The sequence below is a fragment of the Amaranthus tricolor genome, chromosome 13, assembly GCF_026212465.1.
Source record: "Amaranthus tricolor cultivar Red isolate AtriRed21 chromosome 13, ASM2621246v1, whole genome shotgun sequence".
NCBI lineage: Eukaryota > Viridiplantae > Streptophyta > Magnoliopsida > Caryophyllales > Amaranthaceae > Amaranthus > Amaranthus tricolor.
This window is the reverse complement of record NC_080059.1, coordinates 3,622,301-3,648,808: the sequence shown is the minus strand read 5'-3', so window position 1 is coordinate 3,648,808 and position 26,508 is coordinate 3,622,301. Positions and strand designations below refer to the sequence as shown.

The 26,508-nt window shown below is 32.8% G+C and overlaps 3 protein-coding genes and 1 pseudogene across 6 annotated transcripts; 3 read left to right on the top strand and 1 right to left on the bottom strand.

Moving 5' to 3' along the window:
* The first annotated feature begins 3,356 nt into the window (after positions 1–3,356).
* On the top strand, positions 3,357–7,951 carry LOC130797993 (uncharacterized). Of its 2 annotated transcripts, none has more exons than XM_057660813.1 (4): positions 3,357–3,767; positions 4,194–5,018; positions 6,746–6,887; positions 6,987–7,947. In XM_057660813.1, the coding sequence occupies exons 2-4, from the start codon at positions 4,505–4,507 to the stop codon at positions 7,045–7,047; spliced, it is 717 nt and encodes a 238-aa protein (XP_057516796.1). In that variant the 5' UTR covers positions 3,357–3,767; positions 4,194–4,504; the 3' UTR covers positions 7,048–7,947. The 2 variants fall into 2 exon arrangements, with proteins under 2 accessions (XP_057516796.1, XP_057516795.1); XM_057660812.1 differs by having other exon boundaries at positions 3,404–3,767; positions 6,731–6,887; positions 6,987–7,951.
* A 4,982-nt stretch (positions 7,952–12,933) lies between these two features.
* Positions 12,934–15,251, top strand: LOC130797973 (probable glycerol-3-phosphate acyltransferase 3). The gene is made up of 2 exons (XM_057660785.1): positions 12,934–13,704; positions 14,169–15,251. The coding sequence occupies exons 1-2, from the start codon at positions 12,948–12,950 to the stop codon at positions 15,038–15,040; spliced, it is 1,629 nt and encodes a 542-aa protein (XP_057516768.1). The 5' UTR covers positions 12,934–12,947; the 3' UTR covers positions 15,041–15,251.
* A 1,305-nt stretch (positions 15,252–16,556) lies between these two features.
* LOC130797928 (probable pre-mRNA-splicing factor ATP-dependent RNA helicase DEAH2) lies at positions 16,557–21,970 on the top strand. Of its 3 annotated transcripts, XM_057660724.1 has the most exons (7): positions 16,557–17,141; positions 18,290–18,492; positions 18,586–19,670; positions 20,082–20,207; positions 20,295–20,533; positions 21,001–21,119; positions 21,234–21,970. In XM_057660724.1, exons 1-7 carry the CDS (start codon positions 16,842–16,844, stop codon positions 21,358–21,360), a joined length of 2,199 nt encoding a protein of 732 aa, XP_057516707.1. In that variant the 5' UTR covers positions 16,557–16,841; the 3' UTR covers positions 21,361–21,970. The 3 variants fall into 3 exon arrangements, with proteins under 3 accessions (XP_057516707.1, XP_057516709.1, XP_057516708.1); XM_057660726.1 differs by lacking the exons at positions 20,295–20,533; positions 21,001–21,119; positions 21,234–21,970 and having other exon boundaries at positions 16,638–17,141; positions 19,990–20,126; XM_057660725.1 differs by lacking the exons at positions 20,295–20,533; positions 21,001–21,119; positions 21,234–21,970 and having other exon boundaries at positions 16,638–17,141; positions 19,972–20,106.
* A 64-nt stretch (positions 21,971–22,034) lies between these two features.
* On the bottom strand, positions 22,035–25,872 carry LOC130798730 (long chain acyl-CoA synthetase 1-like; annotated as a pseudogene).
* Positions 25,873–26,508: the final 636 nt, after the last annotated feature.

Here is a 26,508-nt window from a genome sequence, read left to right as displayed (position 1 = left end):
CAACTTATTTCTAAAAGTAAGCGTGAAATTTGGCGAACAGGTAAAAAAAAACACAATAGCTGTTCGCAGTTACTAACTGCGAACAACTTTGACTTTTTTTGTTGACTTGTTCGCAGTTAGTAACTGCGAACAACTAGCTCCACAAATATGCACCGCAACTTTCATCGTGAACAGGTCAAACTTCAAACAGGTCAAAAAAAAGTCAAAGTTGTTCGCAGTTAGTAACTGCGAACAGCTATTGTGTTTTTTTGACCTATTCGCAGTTACTAACTGTGAACAGCTCTAAACCACAGGTTTGGGAATTTCACGCTTACTTTTGGAAATAAGTTAAAACTTATCTTATTTGGTTCATTTTGTTGATAATTTGTCTTAATCATTTCAAATTTTCTAAAAAAAAAAAGGACCTGCTTATTATATCAATGTCCTTTCTTCTTTATAAATTCTGCCTTAAGTAAATTAACATTAACACAAATTATTGTAAGAGATGGTCTCTCCAAGAGATATATTAGATAAATGGACTAAATAGCTCAATTACAAATTAAAGAGATAATAATAATGTGAGTTTCTTGTTGTAAGGTCATCTTTTTGAGAGACTTTCTCTCACAAGAGTAGCTGTAACATTAGTAATAACACAAATTCTTAAATCAGTCGGTCTCAAAATGAGACCATCTCTATTGGGTTGGTACATATATATTTAGTGCATTAAGATGATTATTTACAATTTTGAAGTGAACAGTTACATAAATAAACTAATTATATAGACTTATCTCATGATGAGACGGTCGCATACAAGACGAACTATAAACCCATTAATTTAAATTGTGATTGTTATTGTATAATCCTCTTAAATAAGTTATTATATTAATCGATAAGACAACCTCAAAGTAAGAAGACACTGGGAACATTACCACCACAATAAAGCTAAATGAAAAAGACTTTCGATTAATAGGTTAATCTATAATTTTTTAAGACTCTAAACTATCACCTTCTTTTCTATTTAATGTTTCTGTATATTTTTTTTTTATGGTTTTTGAAGCATCTATTCGAAATTTAATAAAGTTTTATACATTAAAACGAATCTAACAAAATTTCAAATTGATATTTTTTATTTTATGAATTTTGATGGAAACTAATATACAAAATTCTCTCTATTAAATAGAATAAATATTCTTTATGAGTATATCAATAAGGTAGAAAAGGAGTAATTAGTTTATGAGTTGATATTTAATTCATAGTCAAGCATGAATAATACTTCTGTAGTATATATATTTATTATTTTTAGTGGTCAATTAAATAACCTTTGGCCGGCAACTAAAGCCGAGTATTCAGCAGCCTACGTTTACTTTTTTATTAAGCGTATATTCTTCCAACGTTGTCTTGTTTTTGGGACTAATTACCGTTTAATCATCGATATTAACACTAATTTTTTAATAGTTAATCAGATTACAAACTTAGTATGTTTGTTCTTTTGTCACGCGTTAATAGTTATAGCATATATTGGAAATAGGGGTGACAATCGAATAAAATTATATAGATTCTATGTGTATTTTTTAATTGAACGGATTATAAGTATAAATTTGGTGGGTAGTGGGTGGATATGTGTATAAAATGTCTTATTTGTCATGGAGTAGTAAGTAGGTTGTGAGTATGAGGTCTTATCCGCCACATACCACCAACCCCGCCCATGCCCCTGTCCCATACCTATTCATTCTACTCCATATCTATTCGCCTCGTATAAATTTTATATTTCAAAAAAATTGTAGATAAAAAATTGAGGATATTGATTTTATTTTATTACATTAAATGGTTTTAATAAAACTAGAATTAGAGTATATAACGCGGATTTTGAGTGAATATAAGACAAATATAAGGTGGTATACCCATGACGGGTATACCACTAGTCCACTGTACTTAGTAGCTCATAATGGATGAAGATAAATTTAAATGTATATCCAGATGACGTAGGTGTGAAAATTTTATCTACTATGAGTGGTGAGTATGATTATGGAAGAAGGCATATTGTAATTGTTCGTCTATTTTGTCGTCCCAAACAAATCTTTTTCTGCCCTTAAACTTTCATCTCTATCAAATCAATAATATGTCTTCGGAACAGTTGTTAATGAGAGTATAAAACAATTTGAAATAGTATATTAGAAAGTATTTATAATTTAAATTATATAAGCAGTTATTATATCACTCTACATGACATGAAATTAAGATGCAAATTTGCTATTTTCGGTATTTTTCTCTTTTATAGAAAACTATTAACATAATTTTAATAAAATATTACTCCTATTTAATGTGTTTATAGTATATGATAATATTAATCATAAATATGATCATATGATTAATTATATATAAATTATAAATGTAATTATATTTTTTTTCAAGTAAATAAATATAATCATATTAAGTGTGGTGATCTTTGTAAGTTTAAATAATTTGATCAACCTTTTATCCTATTCATCATGTCAAATCATAATCATAACTAATGTAATTTTAAATGATCATTAGTTATAGTTTGGAAAAAGAAAAGACAAAATAAAATGAATTTTTTAACTTATGCAGTGTTGCATAAGTTTAACTCTTTTATTTTATGAACCAAAAATCTAATGGCGCCTCTGCCCCACAGTGCTCGAACAAACACCTGCTCCCAAACATTTACTATTTCTGTTTTGCTTGACTCGTTCAAGACATTTTCCTTACAACTCGTGCCTCATTCAAGACACGTCTTGTACACCTTGTTGCTTTATTCAAATCATCCTTTATGCACTTTTATTTTCTCGCTATTTGTTACTATAATGGTTATAAGTGATTACTTTAAATAAATTAGTCTATACTTCTTCCTCCGTTTCTGAAATAGTCGCTACACAAGGGTTTTTATCACTATTAATCATTCAAGCTTATTTTATATATTGCGGTCAATGTGTAAGAAAAAATATAGTCAAGTGGGATCTTGTTTGAATCGTTTAATCGCATACTTTCATATTATTAAGTTTTTATAATTTTTAGATGTATATAATTTAATATATAAATAATTAAAATTATCACATTGAATTACATAAAATGTCAAATATAACAAATATGATAGAATAGAAAGTATGTAAAACCTAATAGAATTCATCTCACATTCACACTCATCTTATGACGGTTTTGTTTGAGAATTTGTAATTTTTTTACATAGATATGGTAAAATTTTGTAGTTAACCGTTGACACGTCAAGCAAACTCGAACGTGTACATTGTCCTTTTTTAACTCTATCGGCGGTCAGCACTCAGCCAAAATATGCTTAATCTGACACGTTTCTTTCAAATAACCAATGACTTATAAACAGCAATAACAACCCACAGCTTTTTATTTTCCTTTTTTTTGATTTTTGGTGGTTGTTGTTGTCGTCTTCCTTATTATCCAATCCGTTTTATTTGGTTTTATTCCATTCGGGTAGTACAATTTTTTCAAATTTTATTTTGTCCTTTTATGTCACATTTTTTGATTTTATCCCTACATAAATCTATCCTTTTATTTACTTATTATTTTGTGGAATTTCTTTTCTTTTCTTAAAATTTTGTGATTTTGGAGTTGAAATTTTATTGATAGATGAAGTGAAGGGATGATATTACAAAGAAGCTAAATTTTTGGAGAACCTAATTTTAATTCCAATAATTTTATCCTAAATTTCCGGATTTTTTTTGTTAAAATACATCTTCATCTTCTCTTTCTGCTTCCTTTTCCCTGTGATCTAGGGTTTTATTCCCTGCTCCTATGAGGTTGGTAGATTCTTCTTATCCAAATGTTCTTTATTTTATCAATTTTTTTCCTTTTTTTTTTTCTGGGATTTTTATCAATTTATAATTTTGTATTCTGGGCATTGTGATTATTGCACCTTTTTATCAATTTATTGAAATTAAATAAATTATATCTGGGTGTTATTCTGTTATGTAATCCTGGGAGAATTATTTTTTGGGTTAGCTTAATAGAATTTGATGAATAATTTGTATTGATTTCCAAACTATTTTAAGTACAAGTAATGGGAAAATGCTTAAATGCAGTCCATTTACCTACCCACAAAAAAAATTCAAAAAAAGGAAAAAAGATGGGTTTTTTCTTCATTATGATTTCAATTTTGTGCCAAACATTGAATCTTTTTGGTGTTAAATTGATTGTGTTTAATGATCTTCTGGATAATGTTGCAGGTATTTTGGGTAGTTAGAGGTGCAGGGTTAAATTTGCCAATAATCAGCCAAAGATTGAGGTGGATCTCCCAAATTCCTTGATTATTTTGTTTGTTGAAAAATAAATCGTCCATTTCATTCCTTAAAAGGGTAATTGAATTTGACATAAAGTGGGTGAATTACTACTCTTTCTGTTTTTTTGGCTTTGATTTCAATTGATTAATACAAGTTTTAGTGGACTATAACAATAAGCCTTTAGTTTAAGTACTTTTCATATTATATGATATAGAAGAAAAAGATTGTAGGTGTTAAAATACATTAGTTGTCACCATATGGCTTCTAGAGAAGGGGAGTGTTTGGTTGATATTGAATATGGTGGCACTACCTCAGAGGAAGAGGGGAAAACGTCGATTAGGGCGCAAGGCGGGGTTGCAAGCTATAATGGATTGACAACCAATGTCACTGAGATGGATTTAAGGGATAGTTTGTTGAAACCGAGTGATATTGGCGGTCGGGGCGTAGATTTACCTATTGAAAAACGTTTGGGAGGTGAAGAAGTTAGAGACCTTGCTGTTCTTTTAGAGAAGAAGAATCCGAATGAGCATAGGAAAAAGGTGGGGTTGAAGAATGCTTCGAAACCGCCTCGGCCTCCTAATGGTCCATTGTTGTTTCCATCTGACCTGAAATTGGTGAAGGAGTTTTCAGAGCTTGCTGCGAGGAAACGGGCTAGAATTGAACGGATTAAAGCGTTTAGGAAGATGAAAGAAGCTAAGCGACCTGCTTCTGGTAGTAGCATAACTGCACTGGTGATAACTGTTCTGTTCTTCCTCATTATAGTCTTTCAAGGTATAGTGGTTTGGATTGGAACTTTCAGAGTTTCAGCTTCTTTTCATGCATTTGTTGTTCTGTTGGCTTGTTCTTGTTTGACATGTTGTTCTTTCGAATGAAGGGGCCTGCTCTTGGAGGCCTTTTGAAATTACTGATGCATGATTTGATTCGATTCGATTGATATATTATATGACCAAACATGAATGCTAATTAGAGATAGGAAATCCTCTAAAGACACCAAATCCTTGTTTCCTGAAGATTTTGCTGGAAAATAACCCATATGTGATTCCACATCGAAGAATTAGAGAGAGGTTGACTAACATATATATACTTGATGGCCTACTCATAACTTGAAAAGTTGTGATAGCCTGTTGATTGTGAAACCTAATATGTGGAAAGTGGAAACCTGAACGGCAAATGGTAATCCTTTTCTGAAAATTATCCAACGTCGTTTGGTGCTCTCTTACTGTGTTTGTTGTTTTGTGTCAAGCTGAGCAAGCTGTTGACGTTTATTGTCAGCTATCACTACAAACTTTGGAGCACTATGAGGTGTACTTTCGCCATAAATTTTGAAGCTAGTCATACACTTATAATGCTGTTTCAAGCTAATTTATGGTGAGACTTTTAGATAGGTGCACCGCACCTTTGAGATTCAACAATGCCCCCGAGAATGAAAGTCTCTCTACTAACGTTATCTATGTTAGGCTGCTATTTATAGAATATAGACTTTTTGAGCTTCATCTCATTATTCCCCGGAGAATGAAAGTTCTGCTGTTTATTATGGTAGTTGCTCAAGTGTTGTTTCGGTCATATAAAGATTTGGTTGTTCAAATAGAAGCACACTGAAGCTTCAATGACATTATTATGACATATAATTTGGAAAATGTTGAACTTCTTTGTCTTCTGTAGTGAAAGCATTGCACATGATCAGTTGCAAAGCGTTTGTTTAAGGAAAAAGGAAGGTTGTGGTTTTGCTTTCTGAACTCTTTACTCGCACAAGTAAATGTAGCCTACCACAGAAATGTTCTTCTGTGTTATACCCCAATTATAGTTCGTCATTTGTTTGCTGCTATGTTACTTGGACTCTTTATTTTGCTTCACGTACCCGTGTCTGATCCTTGATGCTCAAACATTAGTATGGCGCTTAGACACTTCATTTTAGGCGTAAAATTGAATATTTATATGTATTCGACACTTGGACACGTATCAACATCCGACATCAGTACTCGAGTCCAAGTAACATAGGTTTGCTACATTTTCCGTCTTGTGCCTTTAGTTTACTAGTTCAATTATTGCGTTGTAATTCACAAATGTCTTTAGCTTCAAACTATGTGTAATTTTCTTTCCAATTTTTCAGGTTACATGAGTTCGCATATATGATGCCATAGGGCACGTCTATGCGACAGTTGATCCCGTATATCATCTCCAACCCTTAACACCAGCTTCTTCTATTTGATGTCCTTTTTTTGTAATTGGTAGTTTTTCTTCATTATATATGGCTGAAGGATCATGTATTGGCTCTGCCACTAACTTCCCGTTTATGAACAATTAAACGTGTATTATCAAGATTATTGGATCTATTTTATACTAATCATTCGTTGGAACCTTCTTGCACTTTAGATCACGCTTCTTTTTAGGCCGCGGATAATTTTCTAACCTCGCAACTTTATATCGTGACTACAATGTTCAGTCGCTCAAAAAAACTCTAAACTAATCTGAAACGTCGTTAGGATTTGATCTTGCAGGTGTATTCTCTGGAAATAGCTTAGCTAGGAAATTTCAGGGATCTCCTGCAGCAGCTGCAGCAAACGAGGGTTTGATTTCGATTCATGTTTTCAACAATGCTCCGACATATGCGATGAATCAACCCATTTCTCTGTCGCCCGAGTAAGTAATCATTTTGATAGCTTTTTCGCACAAATTACACTCGTGAATTAGGTAAATGGCCTATGACGGATATCTGACGCTTGCGTGTTCTTTATGTAGTTCTTCGGAGATGGCTTCTGGTTCGATTCCTCTGGTTCAAGACGGTAGGGATGCCGGATAGAAATTCTTGTTAGTATTAGGCTAATCTGACACTTCATTTTTTTTTGATAGATGGAATTTCTAACCTTTGATCATATCTTTCCATTTCCAAACCTATGATCGTATTATAATATGCTTAAGAGTTTGGCCTCCGAGAGGTGGTGTACATATTTGCATCTCTCGAATCCCATCTTGCTAGACTCTGATTTTTAGATCAAGGAGCAAAGTTTCGGTCTTTTGGTTCGAATTCGTAGTTGTGAAGTGTCGTACATTTTCTCCTTCTAGTCGTCAAAGATCTTATAAGATAATCGACATGCTAGGAGTACCATTTTCTTGTATCGTATGTGTATTTTCGTTTATTTGTCTACTTTATTGGCTCTTACCTTTCGTGGCTATGTTCGTGTTGGCCCGAAGGTGGCATTGTTAATTAGCTGATGCCATTTTTGTTTAGATTAACCAGCTACATAAATTTGTTGGAAACACTCTTTAGTGACGATTTTGATCTTAATCTTAATTCGTACATATTTTCTTTTGAAACTCGCAATTTCTGGCTTTGCTATGTATTTTGGCCCAAAGTCTCGAAAATTTGTTCATTTCTAGCTACCTTTGCTAGATTGTGTTCTTTGATAGAGCATGTATATCGGCCATCGGGGTCTCAATCATTAGTTGTATTCTTTAGCAACCAAAAGCATGTGTCTAAGTACACTTAAGAACTTAATTTGAATGATTAAGAAAAACACATGACATCTTAATATCATCATTAATCATCCCATCAAAGTTGCTCCTTAATGCAACGATATAAATCAATAACAAAACAAAATCAGCCATAATTTCATCATACAAACTTGCCAACAAAAGATTTGACGCATCATAATCCATTGATCCATCAAGATAAGGTAGCATATATTTTTTAATCATATACTTGTTATGTTGTTTTGAAATCTTTTAAATCGTATAATGCAGACTCAAATGAATAGATGAATATTATAATTCAACTATCATCTTTATAGAAGCCATTTATACATGCTTAAAAACATTTTTTTTTTCATTTTCACTTTAAGATTGTAATACATAAATGAATCTGATACGAAATACTTCTATAATCTTTGCATTATTTATGGCTCAATTAATTGCTTGAAATGCGCATCAAAGATTGGTTAAATAGTTTAATAATACAAATTATTAGCAAATTAGCATATGTATTTCTTGTTTTGTAGCCATTTCACCAAAAGACGGTCTCTCGCAAAAGTTTAAAATGTTTAATTAATTAGAACATATAAAAAAATATACACTAATTTTGAACTTTGGTAAAACCATTGTGGTCCAAAAAGTTAAATGATAAACTAATATTCAAAGACCATAATTTTTAAAGTAGATAATTAGAAATAAACTTAGTTGTCACATTTAAAGTAGATTCACATTCAACTATGCTAACATTTGTTGAAGTCTTATCTACTATAAAATAAATAACGGACACCTCAAAATTAAACCAAGAAAAATTTAACTAAAAAACTAAAATCATGGATAAAAGTAATATAAAATGGAGAAGATTAAGTATTTGAAAAGGCAAGACTAGAATCTTCTACAATGGAAATATGGAAGTTTTTAGAAGCCATATAGAAGCATTTATGAGAGACTTAGATATGGAATGGGCTTTGGGCCATAACAATATGTTACTCCAATTGAGCCGATGTCAGCTATTTGATGTCGGCCGATTATAAGCAGGACCTACTTCATGTTATGGTCATGGTGCGTTGACTCTTAAAAAGACAATCTTAAAATAAGACGTCTAGTTATATTTTTATTTCTCTCTAGTTTGTATTAATTGGGCTATTTGACTCATATATCTAATTTTTCTATGAGCGGGATACACTGGGTAGGATGATGATGATGATGACCCATATATCTAATGTGTCTCTTGGAGAGACCGTCTCTCACAATAATTTGTGTGACTATTTTACTATTGTAGTTTGGGAACAAGTATTTCATTTCAAATTATGGATTTCAATTATGAAATCATAAATGAAGAATTTGAGAATGATAAGGTTTGGATACTTATTCTTAAATTTTCAACTTTAACTACTTTAAAAACAATGGTGGGATTTGATCCAAATTCAAATTTGAAAATTTTTGATTTGCCAGACAATAAATTTGAGCTAATTCCAAATTTCCAAATGAAATCATCGTTCCCAAACATGAAAATATATATGAATTACGTTTATGGATGCATGTTTAATTCTTTATTGAAGATTTGAGGTCGTCTCATCATAAGATGATTTCAGTTGGGCCAATCCAAATTAGTTGTAAAAATACTTTTTTCTGTATAAGAGTGAATTCAGATTTTATTTTTTTTAAATGTTTTTTTTACTGATGAACTATTTTATAAGTCAGTCTCACAATGAGATGGTTTCATACAAGACTTGCTGTTTTAAATATTTAAATAGCCAATTTTTTAATTTAAACTCATTGTTTAAATCAGTCTTACTGTGAAATGATATCATACAAGAATTGCTCTTAAAAATTAAAATTTATTTGTTTATAAAATTATAAGGATATAATTAACTACTCCTATATAAATTAAGTCGGATTTGTATATATACATAAAGTAGCATGAGAGCAATTGGACTTTCAAACACAAACTAAGAGACTTGAAATATTTCATATAAAGAAAAAAAACAACTTAGAACATATAAAAATACACACTATTATTTAGAGGAAGAAAAAAAAACTTAGAAAATACTCCTACAAATATTTTGATATTGTATAATATGAAACTATTTACAACTTATTTTGCATACTCTTGAACAGAGATTTAATACCATATTAAAAAATCAAATCAATTAAAAACTTAACTGATAGTTTGGCCACAATATAAGTTGTTTATTACTCCCTGGAAAAATGCAAGAGAAGTTCATTAGAGATTTTGCATTATTATGATGGTCTCATATACCACGATATATACTGTAGAAGTACTTTTTTTTCAAAGTAATTCTACAGTTTTATCCATACCGTCCATTTTTAGCTATATATATATATATATATATATATATATATGAAAGCGCAAGCCTCAAAGAGGTTCAACAAAGAAAAACAAATGAAAATTATAATGCAAAATGAGAACACAAGTGTTTATGAGGTATCTTGAATACCTCCCCCTCAAATGTAGTTTATTATAATGAATTCAACAATTACAAGTATAATAAACTCTCTTACCTTGAGAACAATCTCTCAAGATCACAAATACTAAAGCAAAGTAAGAACACTCTCAAGCTTCTAACAATGCAATAGCCCTCTCAACAATATGTGTGTTTGTGGTGAATGTTACTATGGGTGATGAATCCTATTTATAGCCAAGTATTCATCACCCTTAGTATTCCCTCATAAATCACCATAAACTCACAATTAACATCCAATTAACTTCCTAATTAACTATGACAATAAACATTACAATAAACAATAGAAGTAATGCACCACATAATTGCATAGTCACTTCACATTCTGATGAAAACAGAATCCAATGTAGCCTTCTGAACTTCCGCTCGACCCGAGCCACTACCTCGCTCAGTCGAGCGAGCTTCCAGAGAAGCTACTGACTTGTTCTGCACACATTGCTCGACCGAGCCACCCCCGCTCGACCGGTCGAGCAAGACCTCACTCGATCGAGCGGTTGGTCGAGCCACACACAGCCTGTTCCTCTTCTTGTTGCTTCGATCAAACAACTCTCATCAACCGTTCCAAACCTTAAACCACCCATATTCGACACATTTTTATCGACCCTCTCTAAAGTACAAGACAAAGCATGTTCGACTATATGTTTAAAATGAACGTCATCACTAAGATTATTGGCACTTGCTTTAACAATATATATATATATATATATATATATATATATATATATATATATATATATATATATATATATATATATATATATATATATATATATATATATATATATATATATATATATATATATATATATATATATATATATATATATATATATATATATATATATATATATATATATATAAAAGCATTATAAAACGTTGTTGTTAAGTATTGCACTCAATATAGAAAAAACTAATATTAATAATCCAATCTTTTACTATCTATTGTGAATAATTCCAACTTTTAATTATTTTTGGAAAAATTAACCTTTCCCCTTAATTTATTGTCAGCATACTAATAAATTATGTTGATAGCAAACTAAAGATAAAGGTTTAATTATTATGTAATAAAAGGTTATGTTGATTGTAAATTATGGGCAAATGTTGAATTATTAAAAAATAATCTGAATATGAGATTATTTACAATAGATGGGTGAAAGATTGAATTGTTCATATCGATTTTCCTACAATATACCCCTCCGTCCCAAATGTGACTATAAAATTGATAAAAATTAAGATTATACTATTTATGTAACGTTTCTTGTCATATTTGTAAATTTATTAGTTTGTAGAGTAGTATTATTCTATACAATTAAAACATAACAATTATATTGGTATTTCTACAAATAGATAATAGAACATATTAAATCACATAATAAGATTTTGAATATGTTAATTTGAAAAATAACTATTAGTTGGAATTGTTGGAAAATTTAAATTAGAAGTATTAGTTGATTTGCTAATTTATAAGCTTGTTATTTAAGTCAATTATAACTTAAATACCTGATTAAATGTAATTATTAGCTGTTGGGCTTTAATAGAAAAAAATCAAAAAGTTAAAAACTAATAAATTTATTTCTCATGATAGTTTTTTCGTGAATAACATTTTAGTTGTTAGAAGAACCAAGAAACTAAAAGATAATCTAATAAAAAAGTCAATAAAAAAGTGATTTGTGAGGCAGTATTCTTGAACCAAACATGCACTATTCATTTGCAATGTAGTATGAATGTATAATGCATGAAAGATTGAAAGTATGGAATGATTTAAATGAACGTAGACACAAAGTTTCAAGCAAAGCAAAGAACCGCCCAAAAAGACGGCACTTTAATTAAAGACAAATTTTGAAATGGATGAATATTCACAGATAGGATCGTCCTAAATGATCCATAAACTTATGCATACTTTTCTATGTTAATTTCTTGCATGCAGATAATGAACCAGGGTTATATCAACTTCTTCCATGCACATAATTAAAGCACCTTGTCCCACCAAATTTTAGAATCATGGAAATCTTTGTAGATATAGCTAGTCATCATATTAAATAATTTGCGTAAAAATAAGGTGATGAAAATAAAAGATCGGATATGTTAAAAGAAAAGTCTACTTGTAATTTTCAAATTGAAATAAAAGAGAACGGATAACTTATAAATAAATGTATCTAGTTTTCAATCTATTACTATCAATTTAGTTATTTGGAGGAAATGAGGAACACCACTTATTTTTAAACGTCTAAAATGAAAATGATGAAGTTTAACTAGTCTAGTTGATACTCTCACTTTTAAGGTGAATAATTATTGACGGTTAATTAGCTTTTGACTAATAGTTATAGTCATAAACTCATTGATTTATATACTTTAAACTCATCTTATAAATTTTTAAAAGTCAAATTTATTACTTTTGAAAAAACTGAATCTAAAATTTTTTTATCAAATTTAGTTAGTAATATTATTAGAGTATATAATATATTATAAAATTTTAATTTTTTTAATTATTTTTTTTTAAATGATTTATTGGCCGGTATAATATTAGAAATTAACGCTTTATAACCGTGTTAAATTAAAAAGTCTGATCAAATATTTTTCAATCATAATTCAATAAATTAATTAATGAAGGATCACACTTGTGCACCGCCACACAGCTGGACTTACTACATTTGACAAACAATCCCTAAAAACAAAGGGCACTGTCGTCCTATAAATACATGGACACACAACTATCAAACCCAAAAGCAAGAAAACTCAAACATAAAAAATGGCAACATATATCTCTTTGTTAAGAGTTGTTATTATCTTCGTTATTAGAATAATATTCCATGAACATTCCAAAACTTCAAGGTACCTTCAAAGAAAACTTAGCAATGTTTTTAACTCATCACCTTCCCAAACAAAGCATCAAAAATACCCTTCATTTTTAGGGTTAGATGAACAAATTTCTAAAGATGATTATACTTTGATCTTCAACATGGAAGAAACATTACTTAAATCATCATCTATGTTCCCTTACTTCATGCTCGCGTTCGAAGGAGGAAGTCTTTTAAGAGCCTTTCTCCTACTTATCATGTACCCTTTTATTAGCTTGTTTAACAAAGAAATGGGGTTGAAGATAATGGTTATGATAAGTTTCTTTGGGGTCAAGAAAGATGGGTTTAGGGTGGGAAAATGTGTTTTGCCTAAGTTTTTCCTTGAAGATGTTGGGTTAGAAGGGTTTGAAATGGTGAGAAAGTGTAAGAGGAAATTGGGTTTAAGTGAGTTACCTCATGTGATGGTTGAGAGTTTTTTAAGAGATTATTTAGAGGTTGAGTATGTTTTTGGAAAAGAGATTAAGGTTTTTAAGGGATATTATTTAGGTTTAATGGAAGATAATATTAGTAAGAATAAGATGGAAGTTAATGATCTAAAGAACATTTTGGGAAAGGATAATGGAGTGGATATTATGGGTTCCAATGTTTTTGGAATTTGTGGCAACAAATCATTCTTAAGTCATTCATTGTTCTCCTTTTGTAAGCTAAACTTTTTTAATTAATTAATAATCATTTTTTTTCTTTTTATTAATTTATATCACTATTGATTTATTATGTATTAGAATTTAGATCATAACCTAATGTTATTTACAGATTAATTGTAATTGTAAAGTTTAAGTATAAATTGATAAGTAGTCCATTCATTGTATAAATGAAAATGTCAACAATCTAAGAAGGGATAAAAATAGTTATGATTGATAATGAGGTTAACTCATATTGACTTGGAAGAAAAAACAATATAATATAAATAAACTTTAGATCAATTAATTATTAATTATAGAGAAAAGTTGTTACTTGTCAAAGTCAATTATTTAATTATAAAATGAATTGATTTTAATGTTATCAAATGTTAATGTAATAAATAATAACACATAACTAGTTTATTAGATAGAATCAAAGTATTATATTAATATACTAATAATAATGTTATTCTTAAATCTTATTGCAGAACTTTTATTTAACAAGTGAAGAAATGAGGAGTAAATGGCAATCTCTTCCAAGTAAAAACTACCCCAAACCTTTAATATTCCATGATGGAAGATTAGCTCTTAGACCAACACCAATATCCACTTTGGCCCTATTTTTGTGGGTACCTTTTGGAATTTTACTTGCCATATTTAGAATTCTTATTGCTTTATGCCTACCCATTAATATATCAACTCCAATTCTTATATTTAGTGGCTTAAGGCTATTAACCTCTACAAAAAACCCTAAAGTTTCTTCAACTTTAGACCTAAAAACTTCATCAAAAGGAAAACTCTATGCTTGCAACCATAGAACATTGTTGGACCCACTTTACCTCTCCTTTGCACTTAAAAAACCACTTACTGCAGTTACTTATAGCCTAAGTAAAGTATCAGAAATCTTAGCACCAATTAAGACCTTTCGATTAACACGAAATCGTGATCAAGATGCAATCATGATGAAAAAGCTCTTAAATCAAGGGAATCTTGTGGTTTGCCCTGAAGGGACTACATGTAGGGAGCCATATTTGTTAAGGTTTAGTCCTTTATTTTCTGAGATGAATAAATATATAGTTCCTGTTGCAATGGACTGTCATGTAACTATGTTTTATGGAACCACTGCAAGTGGTCTTAAATGTTTGGACCCTATTTTCTTCCTTATGAACCCTCGACCCAGCTACACCGTCCAATTGCTTCAAGAAGTTCCTGGGTTATCCACGTGCCAAGATAGTAGTCAGTTGAGATTTGATGTGGCTAATCATGTGCAAAATGAGATCGGACAGGCACTTAACTTTAAGTGCACTAACCTTACAAGGGAGGATAAATACTTGATTTTGGCCGGTAACAATGGAGTTGTGTAATTAGGTGGAAGGGGCAGCAACAATCAAATTCATCACATTATTTGAAGAATTTAATTAATACATACTCTAACTGAGACATGACCCAATTCTCAAAACAAGCAAGTATTATACTTGCAATCTAATAAATAAATACAAAGTTTACTACGATAAATTCTTTAAGCTCTATTGTATAAATTATTTAAGCTCTATTAAGTATAGATATCCTTGTAAGATGTTAACTATTACCATTATCATTTATTATAAAAGTGTATAAAATACAGAATACTCATTAGTCATTAGTATCAGGCTCGATAATCTTTTTGTGCAATATGGACAAATGAAAAGGCTCCAAAACTATATAGGGGTCCAATTTTATTTTGTGCAAATTGTCAAAAATAGAGTTGGGTGTTAGAAAAAGTATTTTCCCAGACATAATTTCTACAGAAAGCGCATCTTGATTACAAAAACATTGTCATCTTGCTCACTTTATCCCAAACTTTGGTAGGATTAAGCAAGCAACATTTTTATAATGTATAGCATCAAATATAATTGTATTCTTAAGTATATGCTCAAAACTTAAAAAAATAACGTGATTACATTATAAAATTTTGTAAATTGACTAATAAATAGACGGAAAATTTAAAGGACAAATAATATGACCACTATGAAGAACGATTAAGGGAAGAAAATGGATAAAATAGTAGAAAAATTATAGGAGGAGGATTAGAGAGAAGATAGGGATAGACAAAAATTTTTAAGATAAAAGAGATAAATAGGAATATTTTTTTTATTGATTGATTTATATATAATAATAAATCATAAATATGATGTTTAAGATTGGTTTAACTATTGAAGAATAAAATTTATGAGTCATGTTATGAAATAGTGTCTCTAGAAAGATCATTCTAAGGGGGATGATTCAAAGTTCAAATACATTACGCCCATATTCCAAAGTTGTAGGGATATCCAATAGTATACCTTATAGGATTAAGCACGGGTGAAAAAAAAGTGGAGAGCGGCCACGAGTGTACTATGTGATCAATGTGTGCCCCAAATGTTAAAGGAAAACTTTTATCAAATATCTATTAGACCAAAAATACTATATTAATCAGAATATTAAGACTTTTAGAAGGTTAATTACAATAGAAATACGGGAATAGCGGCAATACAAATACATAGAAAATATCATAATGCTTTTTATTAATTGAGGTTGGTATTATGTGATCCAAGGTATGCTAGAGAATTCCTAAACACAAGAGAGTAAGTGTTGATATTCAAACCTAGAGGGGTTCAAACAGACCCCCGATAACCATTCACCTGATCTTATGACCAAACTCGAATTGATCCGACTTAATAAAATAATTTATAATTATGTAAAAATCAGTATAGAAACAAAACCCAATATTAAACTAAACTGAAACACTTAATCTGAAATTCACCCGATAATTCAAATGAACAACTTTATAAGCAAACCTTTGTTACAGTGATAAACAAAACCTCAAAGCCGATTTTTTTGTGTATAAGCCGACTCTTAAAATGAAGGAAAACCGGAATACAATCCAGCGGTTCAGCCTCCTCTATTACTCTGCGTCTCTAGTCTCTACGGCTCTACCCTAGTCCCCTACCCCAGCTATATAAAGCAAACAACAGCCCATCCTTCTTCCTCTTTACTTTCTCTCTGCTAGGGTTTCTACTTCTTATATCAAACTGACAGGACTCCCTTTCGCAAAACATTTGGGGAGGGTTCCGGATCCGACAATTGGGATTGATTACTGGTGCTGAAATTAGGGTTTTTTTAAAGATTGAATTAAATTTTTTTTAAATGGGGACAGAGAGAAAGAGGAAGGTTAGCTTGTTCGACGTGGTTGACGATAGTAATTTAAATCCCGGCAAGCTTTCTAAAACCAACGGTAGTAGTGGCTCAATAATTATGAACAATGGAACGGTCAATCCTTCGATCAATCGCTGGAATGGAAGAATTTATACTCCGCGGTTTTTCGAAATTTTGGAAAAGCGAAAATCTCTTCCTGTTTGGCAGCAAAAAGAGGAGTTTTTACAAGTTCTTAATAATAATCAGATTCTTATCTTAGTTGGTGAAACTGGTAGTGGTAAAACTACTCAGGTTAGTTTTCTCTTCTATCCATTGATTTGATTTTTTCTGATGGTGTTTATGTTTGTTTTTGGGTATTTTGTTGTGTATTCTGATTGCTAGACTTTTGTGGTATTTTGATTATTCATTTTATATAATTGTGAATAATGGAACGTTGCGCTTTTGATTGAATTGATGAAATTTGTTTTTAAGAATAGTATTGGATTCAAGTCATCTTTTTGTTGAAATGGCGATTTGGTTAGAAAATTAGAACTTTATGATGCTTAAATTTGGAGCTCTTGCGAAAGTATGACCTTTATAATCATTTAATCTCTGATAGCCTGTTTGATGGGGATAGGAATGAAAATCTGATCTAATTTAGCTAGAAATAGTACTTGATAGCATTAGAGAAGGGAAGGGAAGGGTTTGAGAGGTTAGGGGAGGGGAAGGGAAGGGAAGGGATTGGGAGGGTAAGTGAAGGAAGAGAAGTGGTGTATTTTTCTTACAAATCTTTTTTATTATTGATTGAAGAATTTGGTTTATAAAAAAATGTGAAGGAATCCTTTCATTTGCCTATCCAAATGAAAGAAATCTAATTCCTCCGTTTAGCTCCCCTTCCTTTCATTTCATTTTTTTCTAATAAATCATACAACTACAATGTCAAGTCTTTTAGTTTCAAAGACTGGGTCGGCTATGTGAACCAAAATATCAATTCAAGTGGTTGTCTACATGAATTCTTCAAGTACAGTATCAAGTAAAATAGAAGTATATTAGTTGATCATTATGTTTTACTGATCACCTGTACTTTCTGTTGTAAACTTAGCCCATTTTTATGCATCTTCAGTACATGTGAAGTTGGAGTTTTTTTTTTGAATTTTGTCAGGAGTGTATTTTAAGAGAAAACTATGGAATGTGTATTATTTGGGAAAGTAGAACTGAAAGTTGTTAAAGTTGTTAACTGTAATGTTTTCTGTGAATGCGCTTCCAATAGTTTGATTAGTCTCCCAATTTTTGCCCACTCTATAATATTTTAAGCTATAGGCTGCTATAGGTCTAAGATTTAGAGCCTTTATATACATGTAGTTATCTAGCAACCTGGGGAAAGATCATGTTTGTTATTTGAGCATTTTCTTGCCTGCCTGAAATGTGTATTTCTGAGCTGCAATACATGGTGTTTTCAGATTCCCCAATTTGTAATAGAAGCAGTGGAACTTGATAGTACTGATAAACGGAGGAAAATGATGGTTGCTTGTACCCAGCCTCGTAGAGTGGCAGCGATGTCAGTCTCACGAAGAGTTGCAGAGGAAATGGATGTGACCCTGGGAGAAGAAGTTGGTTACAGCATTCGTTTTGAGGACTGTAGTAGTGCAAAAACAGTTCTGAAGTATGATGTCCTTTCTAATAAGATCTAATTTTTTTTAATTGCTTTCTCAGGAAATTGATCATAAATCTTATTTACATTTGCTATATACCGTAGGTATCTGACAGATGGTATGCTTTTGAGAGAAGCGATGACAGATCCGCTCCTGGAAAGGTATAAAGTTATAATTCTGGACGAAGCTCATGAAAGGACATTGGCTACAGATGTGTTATTTGGGCTTTTAAAGGAAGTTTTGAGGAACAGACCTGACTTAAAGCTGGTTGTTATGAGTGCTACGCTTGAGGCTGAGAAATTCCAAGATTATTTTAATGGTGCACCTCTCATGAAAGTTCCTGGAAGGCTGCATCCTGTTGAAATTTTTTACACCCAGGACCCTGAGAGAGACTACCTTGAGGCTGCTATTCGAACCGTTGTACAAATACATATGTGTGAACCTCCTGGTGATATCCTTGTTTTCCTTACTGGAGAGGAGGAGATTGAGGATGCTTGCCGTAAAATTAATAAAGAAGTGGCAAATTTGGGTGACCAAGTTGGCCCTGTGAAAGTTGTTCCATTATACTCTACCCTTCCTCCTGCTATGCAGCAGAAAATATTTGAATCTGCTCCACCACCATTAAAAGAGGAAGGTCCTCCTGGGAGGAAAATTGTGGTGTCTACCAACATTGCAGAAACATCTTTGACAATTGATGGTATAGTTTATGTGATTGATCCAGGATTTGCCAAACAGAAAGTCTATAATCCTCGAGTTCGTGTTGAGTCATTGTTGGTGTCTCCTATATCAAAGGCAAGTGCACATCAGAGAGCTGGTCGTGCTGGAAGAACACAGCCTGGTAAATGCTTTAGGCTGTACACAGAAAAAAGTTTCCACAATGATCTTCAGCCACAGACATATCCAGAAATACTGCGATCAAACCTTGCTAATACCGTACTCACACTGAAGAAATTGGGCATTGATGACCTAGTTCATTTTGACTTTATGGACCCTCCAGCTCCGGAAACCCTTATGAGAGCTTTAGAAGTGCTGAATTATCTTGGTGCACTGGATGATGAGGGTAATCTGACTAGGCTTGGAGAGATCATGAGCGAATTTCCGCTGGATCCTCAGATGGGAAAGATGCTAGTTGTTAGCTCTGAGTTCAACTGTTCAAATGAAATCCTTTCAATATCAGCAATGCTTTCAGGTAACATGTCTTGTGTCTTCGTAATTTTTGGAGTCTCCGTTAGTTTGGAAATCTGCTAATTCAAGTGGTAGTGAGGGGCAAGAGTGGCCCTGGCAGCACACTTGATCTTTTCTAATCTATATATGCATGGGTTATGTATCTATGCATGTATTGTTTAGACTTGTTCCATCATGCATGGTTCTATGCATGTGCATTTCCATGTCTGTGAGTCTGCATAGATCACCATCAGCAACTATCTAGTCTGGGTTCCATGACCCTGGTTGGCATGTGCCATAAAATTTCTAAGTAAGTGCTGATGCAGATAGATCCATTTTCTCAGTATTTTCTCATCAAGCAAATGGTATCGTCTCGCCTCTATGCATCTGCTGACCTTCCGTGGGCCTCGTCTGTGGTAACTATTACTTTATCTAGTACCCAATTGCTTTGTGAGGCCTAGGGAGGCCCAGAAAGCTGCAGATGAAGCAAAAGCTAGGTTTGGACACATTGACGGGGATCACCTCACTTTGTTGAACGTATATCATGCCTACAAGCAGAATCGTAAGTATCTTCTATAAGCATTTTATGTCCTTTTGGCTCTCGTTTATCCTGAGGTGATCCTGCTCACTGCCCTTTTTCATATAACAGAGGAGGATCCAAACTGGTGTTATGAGAATTTTGTAAACCAGAGGGCGTTGAAGGCTGCTGATAATGTGAGGCAGCAACTTGTGCGCATTATGGCCAGATTCAACCTGAAGTTGTGCAGTACGGATTTCAATAGCAGGGACTACTATGTCAACATACGGAAAGCAATGCTAGCAGGTTATTTTATGCAAGTAGCGCATCTGGAAAAAACAGGACACTATTTGACAGTGAAAGATAACCAAGTGAGTAATACTTCAATCCATTTTGCTATCTTGACCCTTTTGTTAACGTTCGGTCATCAATGAGAGGTGCTGATGATGAGATGAGTGAATCATCGACTTATTTATCTTTTGATCCTTTTTTCTAAAAAACCCTCATTACTACTGGTATTGAAAATCTAAAAAAAATTACTGTAGGATATATCTATCCCAACTAATTAGAACTAAACTTAGCTTATAAGGACTTGGTAGAAATGATCTGAAAGTATTTGTTATAACTGAATGGAACTGAATTGAACTTAGAATCTGTTGGAAGTTGAAACTGAATTGAACTTGGAATTTGTTAGTACTGAGTTGAACTTATTTGAACTTAGAACTGAAATGGAGGATTATTATTCGCCAGAACTGAACTGAATGATTATAATTTGCTAGAACTGATCTTAACTGATCATAACTCGAACTTTGTTTGTGTTATGTTTTCTTCCATCCAGGTGGTTCACTTGCATCCTTCAAACTGCCTGGACCATAAACCAGAGTGGGTTATATACAATGAATATGTGTTGACGAGCCGGAATTTTATTCGTACTGTTACTGATATCCGAGGAGAATGGTTAGACCATCCTTCTATCTCTAACATCAGCGTCATCTAATACTATCAGTTAGCTATGTCTGATAACTATTCACTCGATAATTATTTTTGTTTACAATTATAATACTTGAACAGGCTTGTTGATATAGCACCACACTACTATGATCTTGCAAACTTCCCCAACTGCGAAGCAAAACGGGTTTTAGAGAGGCTCTACAAGAAGCGTGAGAAGGACAGAGAAGATAGTAAGAACAGGAGATAGGACATGGGCGACTTCATCACCCTTCACGAGCTTCAATAAGGCATTCGAAGGGTGTGGGACCACGCAGCCTAAGGCTACAACAAAATATTTCATGTCCAATTATCTTACTAAGTTTAGTAAACTAGTGTTTGACCTATGAAATGCATTTGGTGTGCAACTTTAAAGAAACTACCCATTTATGTTTTTTAAAGGTATGATCTATTTGTTAAGCTAGTTTCTGTACTTTTGTTGTGATGTTATTTAATACAATGATTTAGGATATTGAAAATTGAGGAACTTTTAAAGACGGTACGAAGACTAAAGATGATCCGGAGGGTAAGAGTGGAAATATGGATATGAAGATTTAAACTACAGATTTTTAATATCTAATGGGCTTGACCCTTTTTAATGGGCAATCCGTTGAACAACTCTAGTATATTGCAATTTGTACAATTTTCTATTATCAAGTATTATTTAAATTAAAGAAACCAATCATTTCGAAGAAAAGAGAAATACAATACTCCATCTTGTCTTGTTGAGATTTCTACAACGTGACGGGTAGACTCTCATATAAAAGTCAATTGTATCAATTTCAATGAGATAAATAAATATTTACAGTGCGTTTGTAGCAGCATTCAATATTTATAGTGCGTTTATAGCAGCATTCTTTGTATTGATACACTAGCTGTCTAGCTTCAATTGCGGAATTTATACGGAAAAGCTAGACAACAAGCACCTTCTTCAACACTTGATTTTAAGAGTTTTATACCTTCTCTTATTAACATATAAACACTAAGAAATTCACTTCCCTTTTGCCAAGTTGTAGTACAATTCATCAGTTTCTGCCTGCACAAAGTATGAAGAAGTCAAAATCAAAATATCATATGAAACCAAAACCAAAAACGGAACTAGGAAACTCTGATTTACCTGATAATGTTTTTTTTCATGGTTGATGTCATTAAACCTGGTATGACTTCAAAGGTTTGTGGTTCTAAAATAACTCTCTTGATATATTCCAAACCTCTTAGCTGATGAAAAGCAAGAAAAAAACATTTAGATCAGTTCAAATCCGATCAGAACAGATAAGATTTGTGAATGTGGATTTAAGAAGGTAATGTATGCACCTTTTTTCTTTCGGCTGCAGTTGTAAGCTCAGAAAGGACATACTTTCTGAACTCGTTAAGAGAGCATTAGTCGGAGAGTGTGCCCTTATATCCATTTCGGTCTGCCCATTTCTTCGTGTCATCTTCGTTTGGTACCACAACAGCAACCAGCATTGGCTTCAAGCTGTCTCCATAAATCCAAATCTTCAAAAGAAAAAAAAATTAACAGACAACATGTCGTCACCCCAAAGCTAATTGGCTAGTACATAGGCATTGTTTGGAGTCAGAAGTAAGCAAACTTAAATAACGAGAAAACGAAAAGCGCTTACATCTTCAACAACGGGGGCACTGCTGTATACTTTCTCTAAATACTCGAGTGCAACATACTCTCCTTGAGAGAGCTTGATCAAATTCTTCATTCGATCAATGATCTTTAACATTCCATTCAGTTGCATTTCCCCTATGTCACCTAACAATTTCAAACGGAAGAGCAAGATTTTATTACACAAAGATGGTTTTTGATCAGAGGTAGGAATCAGGCTTTTTTCGGAGGGGAGGCGACTTCACCTGTATGAAACCATCCATCTCTGATGGATTCTCGGGTTAACTCAGGATTTTTGTAGTATCCAGTAAAAAAGGTTTTACCCCTCAAGCATATCTCTCCGCGTGAAGGATCATCTAGTTGGTGGTAACCCATTTCCAGAACCTCTTCAAGGCGCATTTCTGTGTATACAATTGGTGCACCTACAGTTCCTAAAAACGACATTTCATCAGGGAAACAAGCTGTGGACAGTCCACAGGTTTCAGTCATTCCTGCACAATAGCCGAGAAGTACAATTTACGACAACACCAAAGCCTTAATCCGAAGTAAGAAACGGGCAGAAAGTTTCCTTTACCATAGCCTTGAAGAACAAAACAACAGCAACTCGCAAAAACTCCTCCACTTCTTCGCTCCAAGGTGCAGCGCCATTGACCATAAGTCGAACCCTGCCACCGAGCTTGTCTTTTACCTGAATTTCGTGCAAAAATTGTACACGGTAAAACAACATAAATTTTTGAATGACAATAAATGTATCAGGAAATAACCTTTCTGAAAGCTATCAAATCTGCTAAAGGAGATGCCTGCTTCTGTTTGTACCCTAAATTCATCCAAAACAACTTGCTGCATTTTAAACGAAAGTAGACGTGCTGTCAATAATGCATTTCAAAATTGTCTTCTTGTAGATATTGAAAGGCAAAATAAGTCGTATACAAATGTAAATAGAACATGAACGCGAACTTACTATTTGTAAAGAAAGTTGAAAATCATCTGCCTGTGCGGGAGAAGAGCTTCGACTGCCTTTTGTATGCCTAAACGATTCAATTTAACATAGATAACGCATCAGTAAGTTTAGAAGTATTCTATTTCGTTCAATATAGAAGACGTTTTAAGGCGTACCTTCATATACACGGTCAAACAGTCTAGGTACACCAGCGAAAAACGTAGGCTTCAACTCCATGAGATCGTCACTTATTTCTTTTACATTCTTCATAGTAAAAGTCCGCAATAGTCAGGAAGGTCGAATGTAAAACGACAGTCATATTGCAAGATATAAGGACGTAATGAAAGAATACCCCATGAAAGTAGCCAACCGAGGCGCCCTTAAAGAAGAAATATTCCTCCGTCACACGGTCTAATATATGAGCCAAGGGAAGGAACGATAGATACACATCATCCACCGTCATCTGTCAAGGAAGTACATAATTAATCACTCTATCGTGATACTTATCGTTCTCAAAATGGTGCGACTGAGAAGCTTAGAGCAACTAACTACTCTACCTTGTCTTCAAATTGTTCCATGAAAATATCCATTCCACTAATAAACATGGCGATATTTTCATGTGTTAGGATAACGCCTTTCGGATCTCCACTGGTGCCACTCGTGTACATAATCGTACAAATGTTAATGGGTTGTGGAGGCGCTAATTCGGATGGATTTTCGTTGCCCTATATGAACAAGAATGGGTTGTAGAAACATATGACAGAAAAAGCTTAAAATAATGAGCTTAAAGGGGAATGATCCGACCAAATGAGCGAACTGATTCCAAGAATACGCCTTTATCACTGAATCACAAGTCGTCTGATTGTGTTCCTCGGTGAAACAAGTGAAACTAACAATAACTACGATGTCAAAATATCGTAATGTCAGCCTGTAATGATACGTTCAACTTAGTCTAAACTCGAAACAACAAATTTAATGGGTAAAGAACCATGATCGGATTCACCTTTTAATCGTTGAGCAGAGGTGCAATCAGAGTTCAATAGCTGTAAAATTCGACACAAAAAATGACAGCGAATAGTGACAGAAATCGGTAATCTATATATCAAGCTGAAACAATCAATCATCAATGTAACAGTGTAGAAAGAAAGTACTAAGGAGATTATGCACATACTGCTTCAACTTTGTCGTGATGAACGAAAACATAATCGATCTCTGCATGATCGATTATGTAATTTATAGCATTCGGACCTGGTTATGAACAAGACAGTTAAAAGTTCAGACTTTGTATGATTGCATAGAAACTAGTTTTCTCGAAAACCAGAGGTTCCTACCTAAGGTATCATACAAGGGCACACATATCAGACTATGGGCATTACAAGCCTGTACATAAAACAGAAAAAATTCAGTCGATTTATTATATTACGTGGACTTGTTATTTATATGAAGTTGCAGAAGATGTTTCATATCAAGGGTCAATCAGAAACAATTTCTTCGTTATTATAAGGGTATAGTTGCGTACATCTTACCCCTTTAAACCCACATAGGTGGAAGTCACATAAATTAAACTACCATTTAAAAAACAATGTTCTTGGGTGAGTGAACCTAAAATTGGGATTATTTACGGTTAAGCAAAAGTTGGGATTATTGTAAGAAAATCAATAAAAGGTTGGATTATTCTAGGTAATTTAGGTATAAAATGAAAAGTTCATGCAACAAACCTCCATAGCCATAATCCATTGAGGACAATTAACACCATATATCCCAATCCTTGCACCCTATAAGATAACATAATCAATGATCAGCAAGATTATCCATTTGGTCATGAAGAAACATTATCCGTCGGTCCCAAATATATGTTCTACCTTTTTATTTATAAGTCTATTATTTTAATCAAATATGAATGTATTTTTGAAACGGAGAGAGTATAAGCTTTAAGGTAGCTTACGGGTTGTGCACCACACGCCCGTAATGCAGAACCAATTGTGAGCACTTCTTCATAAACATCCTTGTATGTTTTCCAGATATAGGACCCCCACTAACCAATTCATCAACAAAAATTGAAAAAAAAAAACTCAATTTATGCAATATCATAAAAATTAATGTAGTCATATCAATTCTTAAATTTTGTTGGTCACCTTTCCATCAACCATTTCACGCCAACCCAACATCTTATTTCCTTGATGCTTCTGAGCAGAGAGCCTACAAACACAAGGTAAATTCTAGTACTGTATTATGAGATGGATACATAGTGTTAAAAACAAGGCCGTATTGCATGAGCTGGTAAAGATTTTCAAAATAAAGGAATTGATTTTTTAGCGTTATAAAGGTGTAAAAAGACTGTTTTAATCCATACAAGAAACATCTTATGGTTTTACCGATATTTAGGCATAATTATATCACTCCCGTTACCGCAATCATTACCACAATTTTACACTATGGACAGATGTCGGATAGTATGTAGTAGAATTTAGAAAATGGGTCCGACAACCCAAACAAGAAGAGGTTAACAAACTTCGTTGGAAATGAACATCCAATTTAAGGTCTCTTTAACTAGTGGTAAGATAAAAGCACAGTCATAAAAGGTCCAACAACAAACCAAACTTTGATAGAATATTAGAATTTGGCAGATACCATATTAGAATTAGAATTTAAAAAATGAGTCTAGGCAACCCAAATAAGGAGAAGAAGAGGTATCTCACGTACAAACCCAAAAAAGATTTAACACTATAACCAATTGGTAGTAGTAGGAATTACTATTTAAGTTTATAAAGTGAAATATCTTCTTCTCTTTTCTCCGATATGAG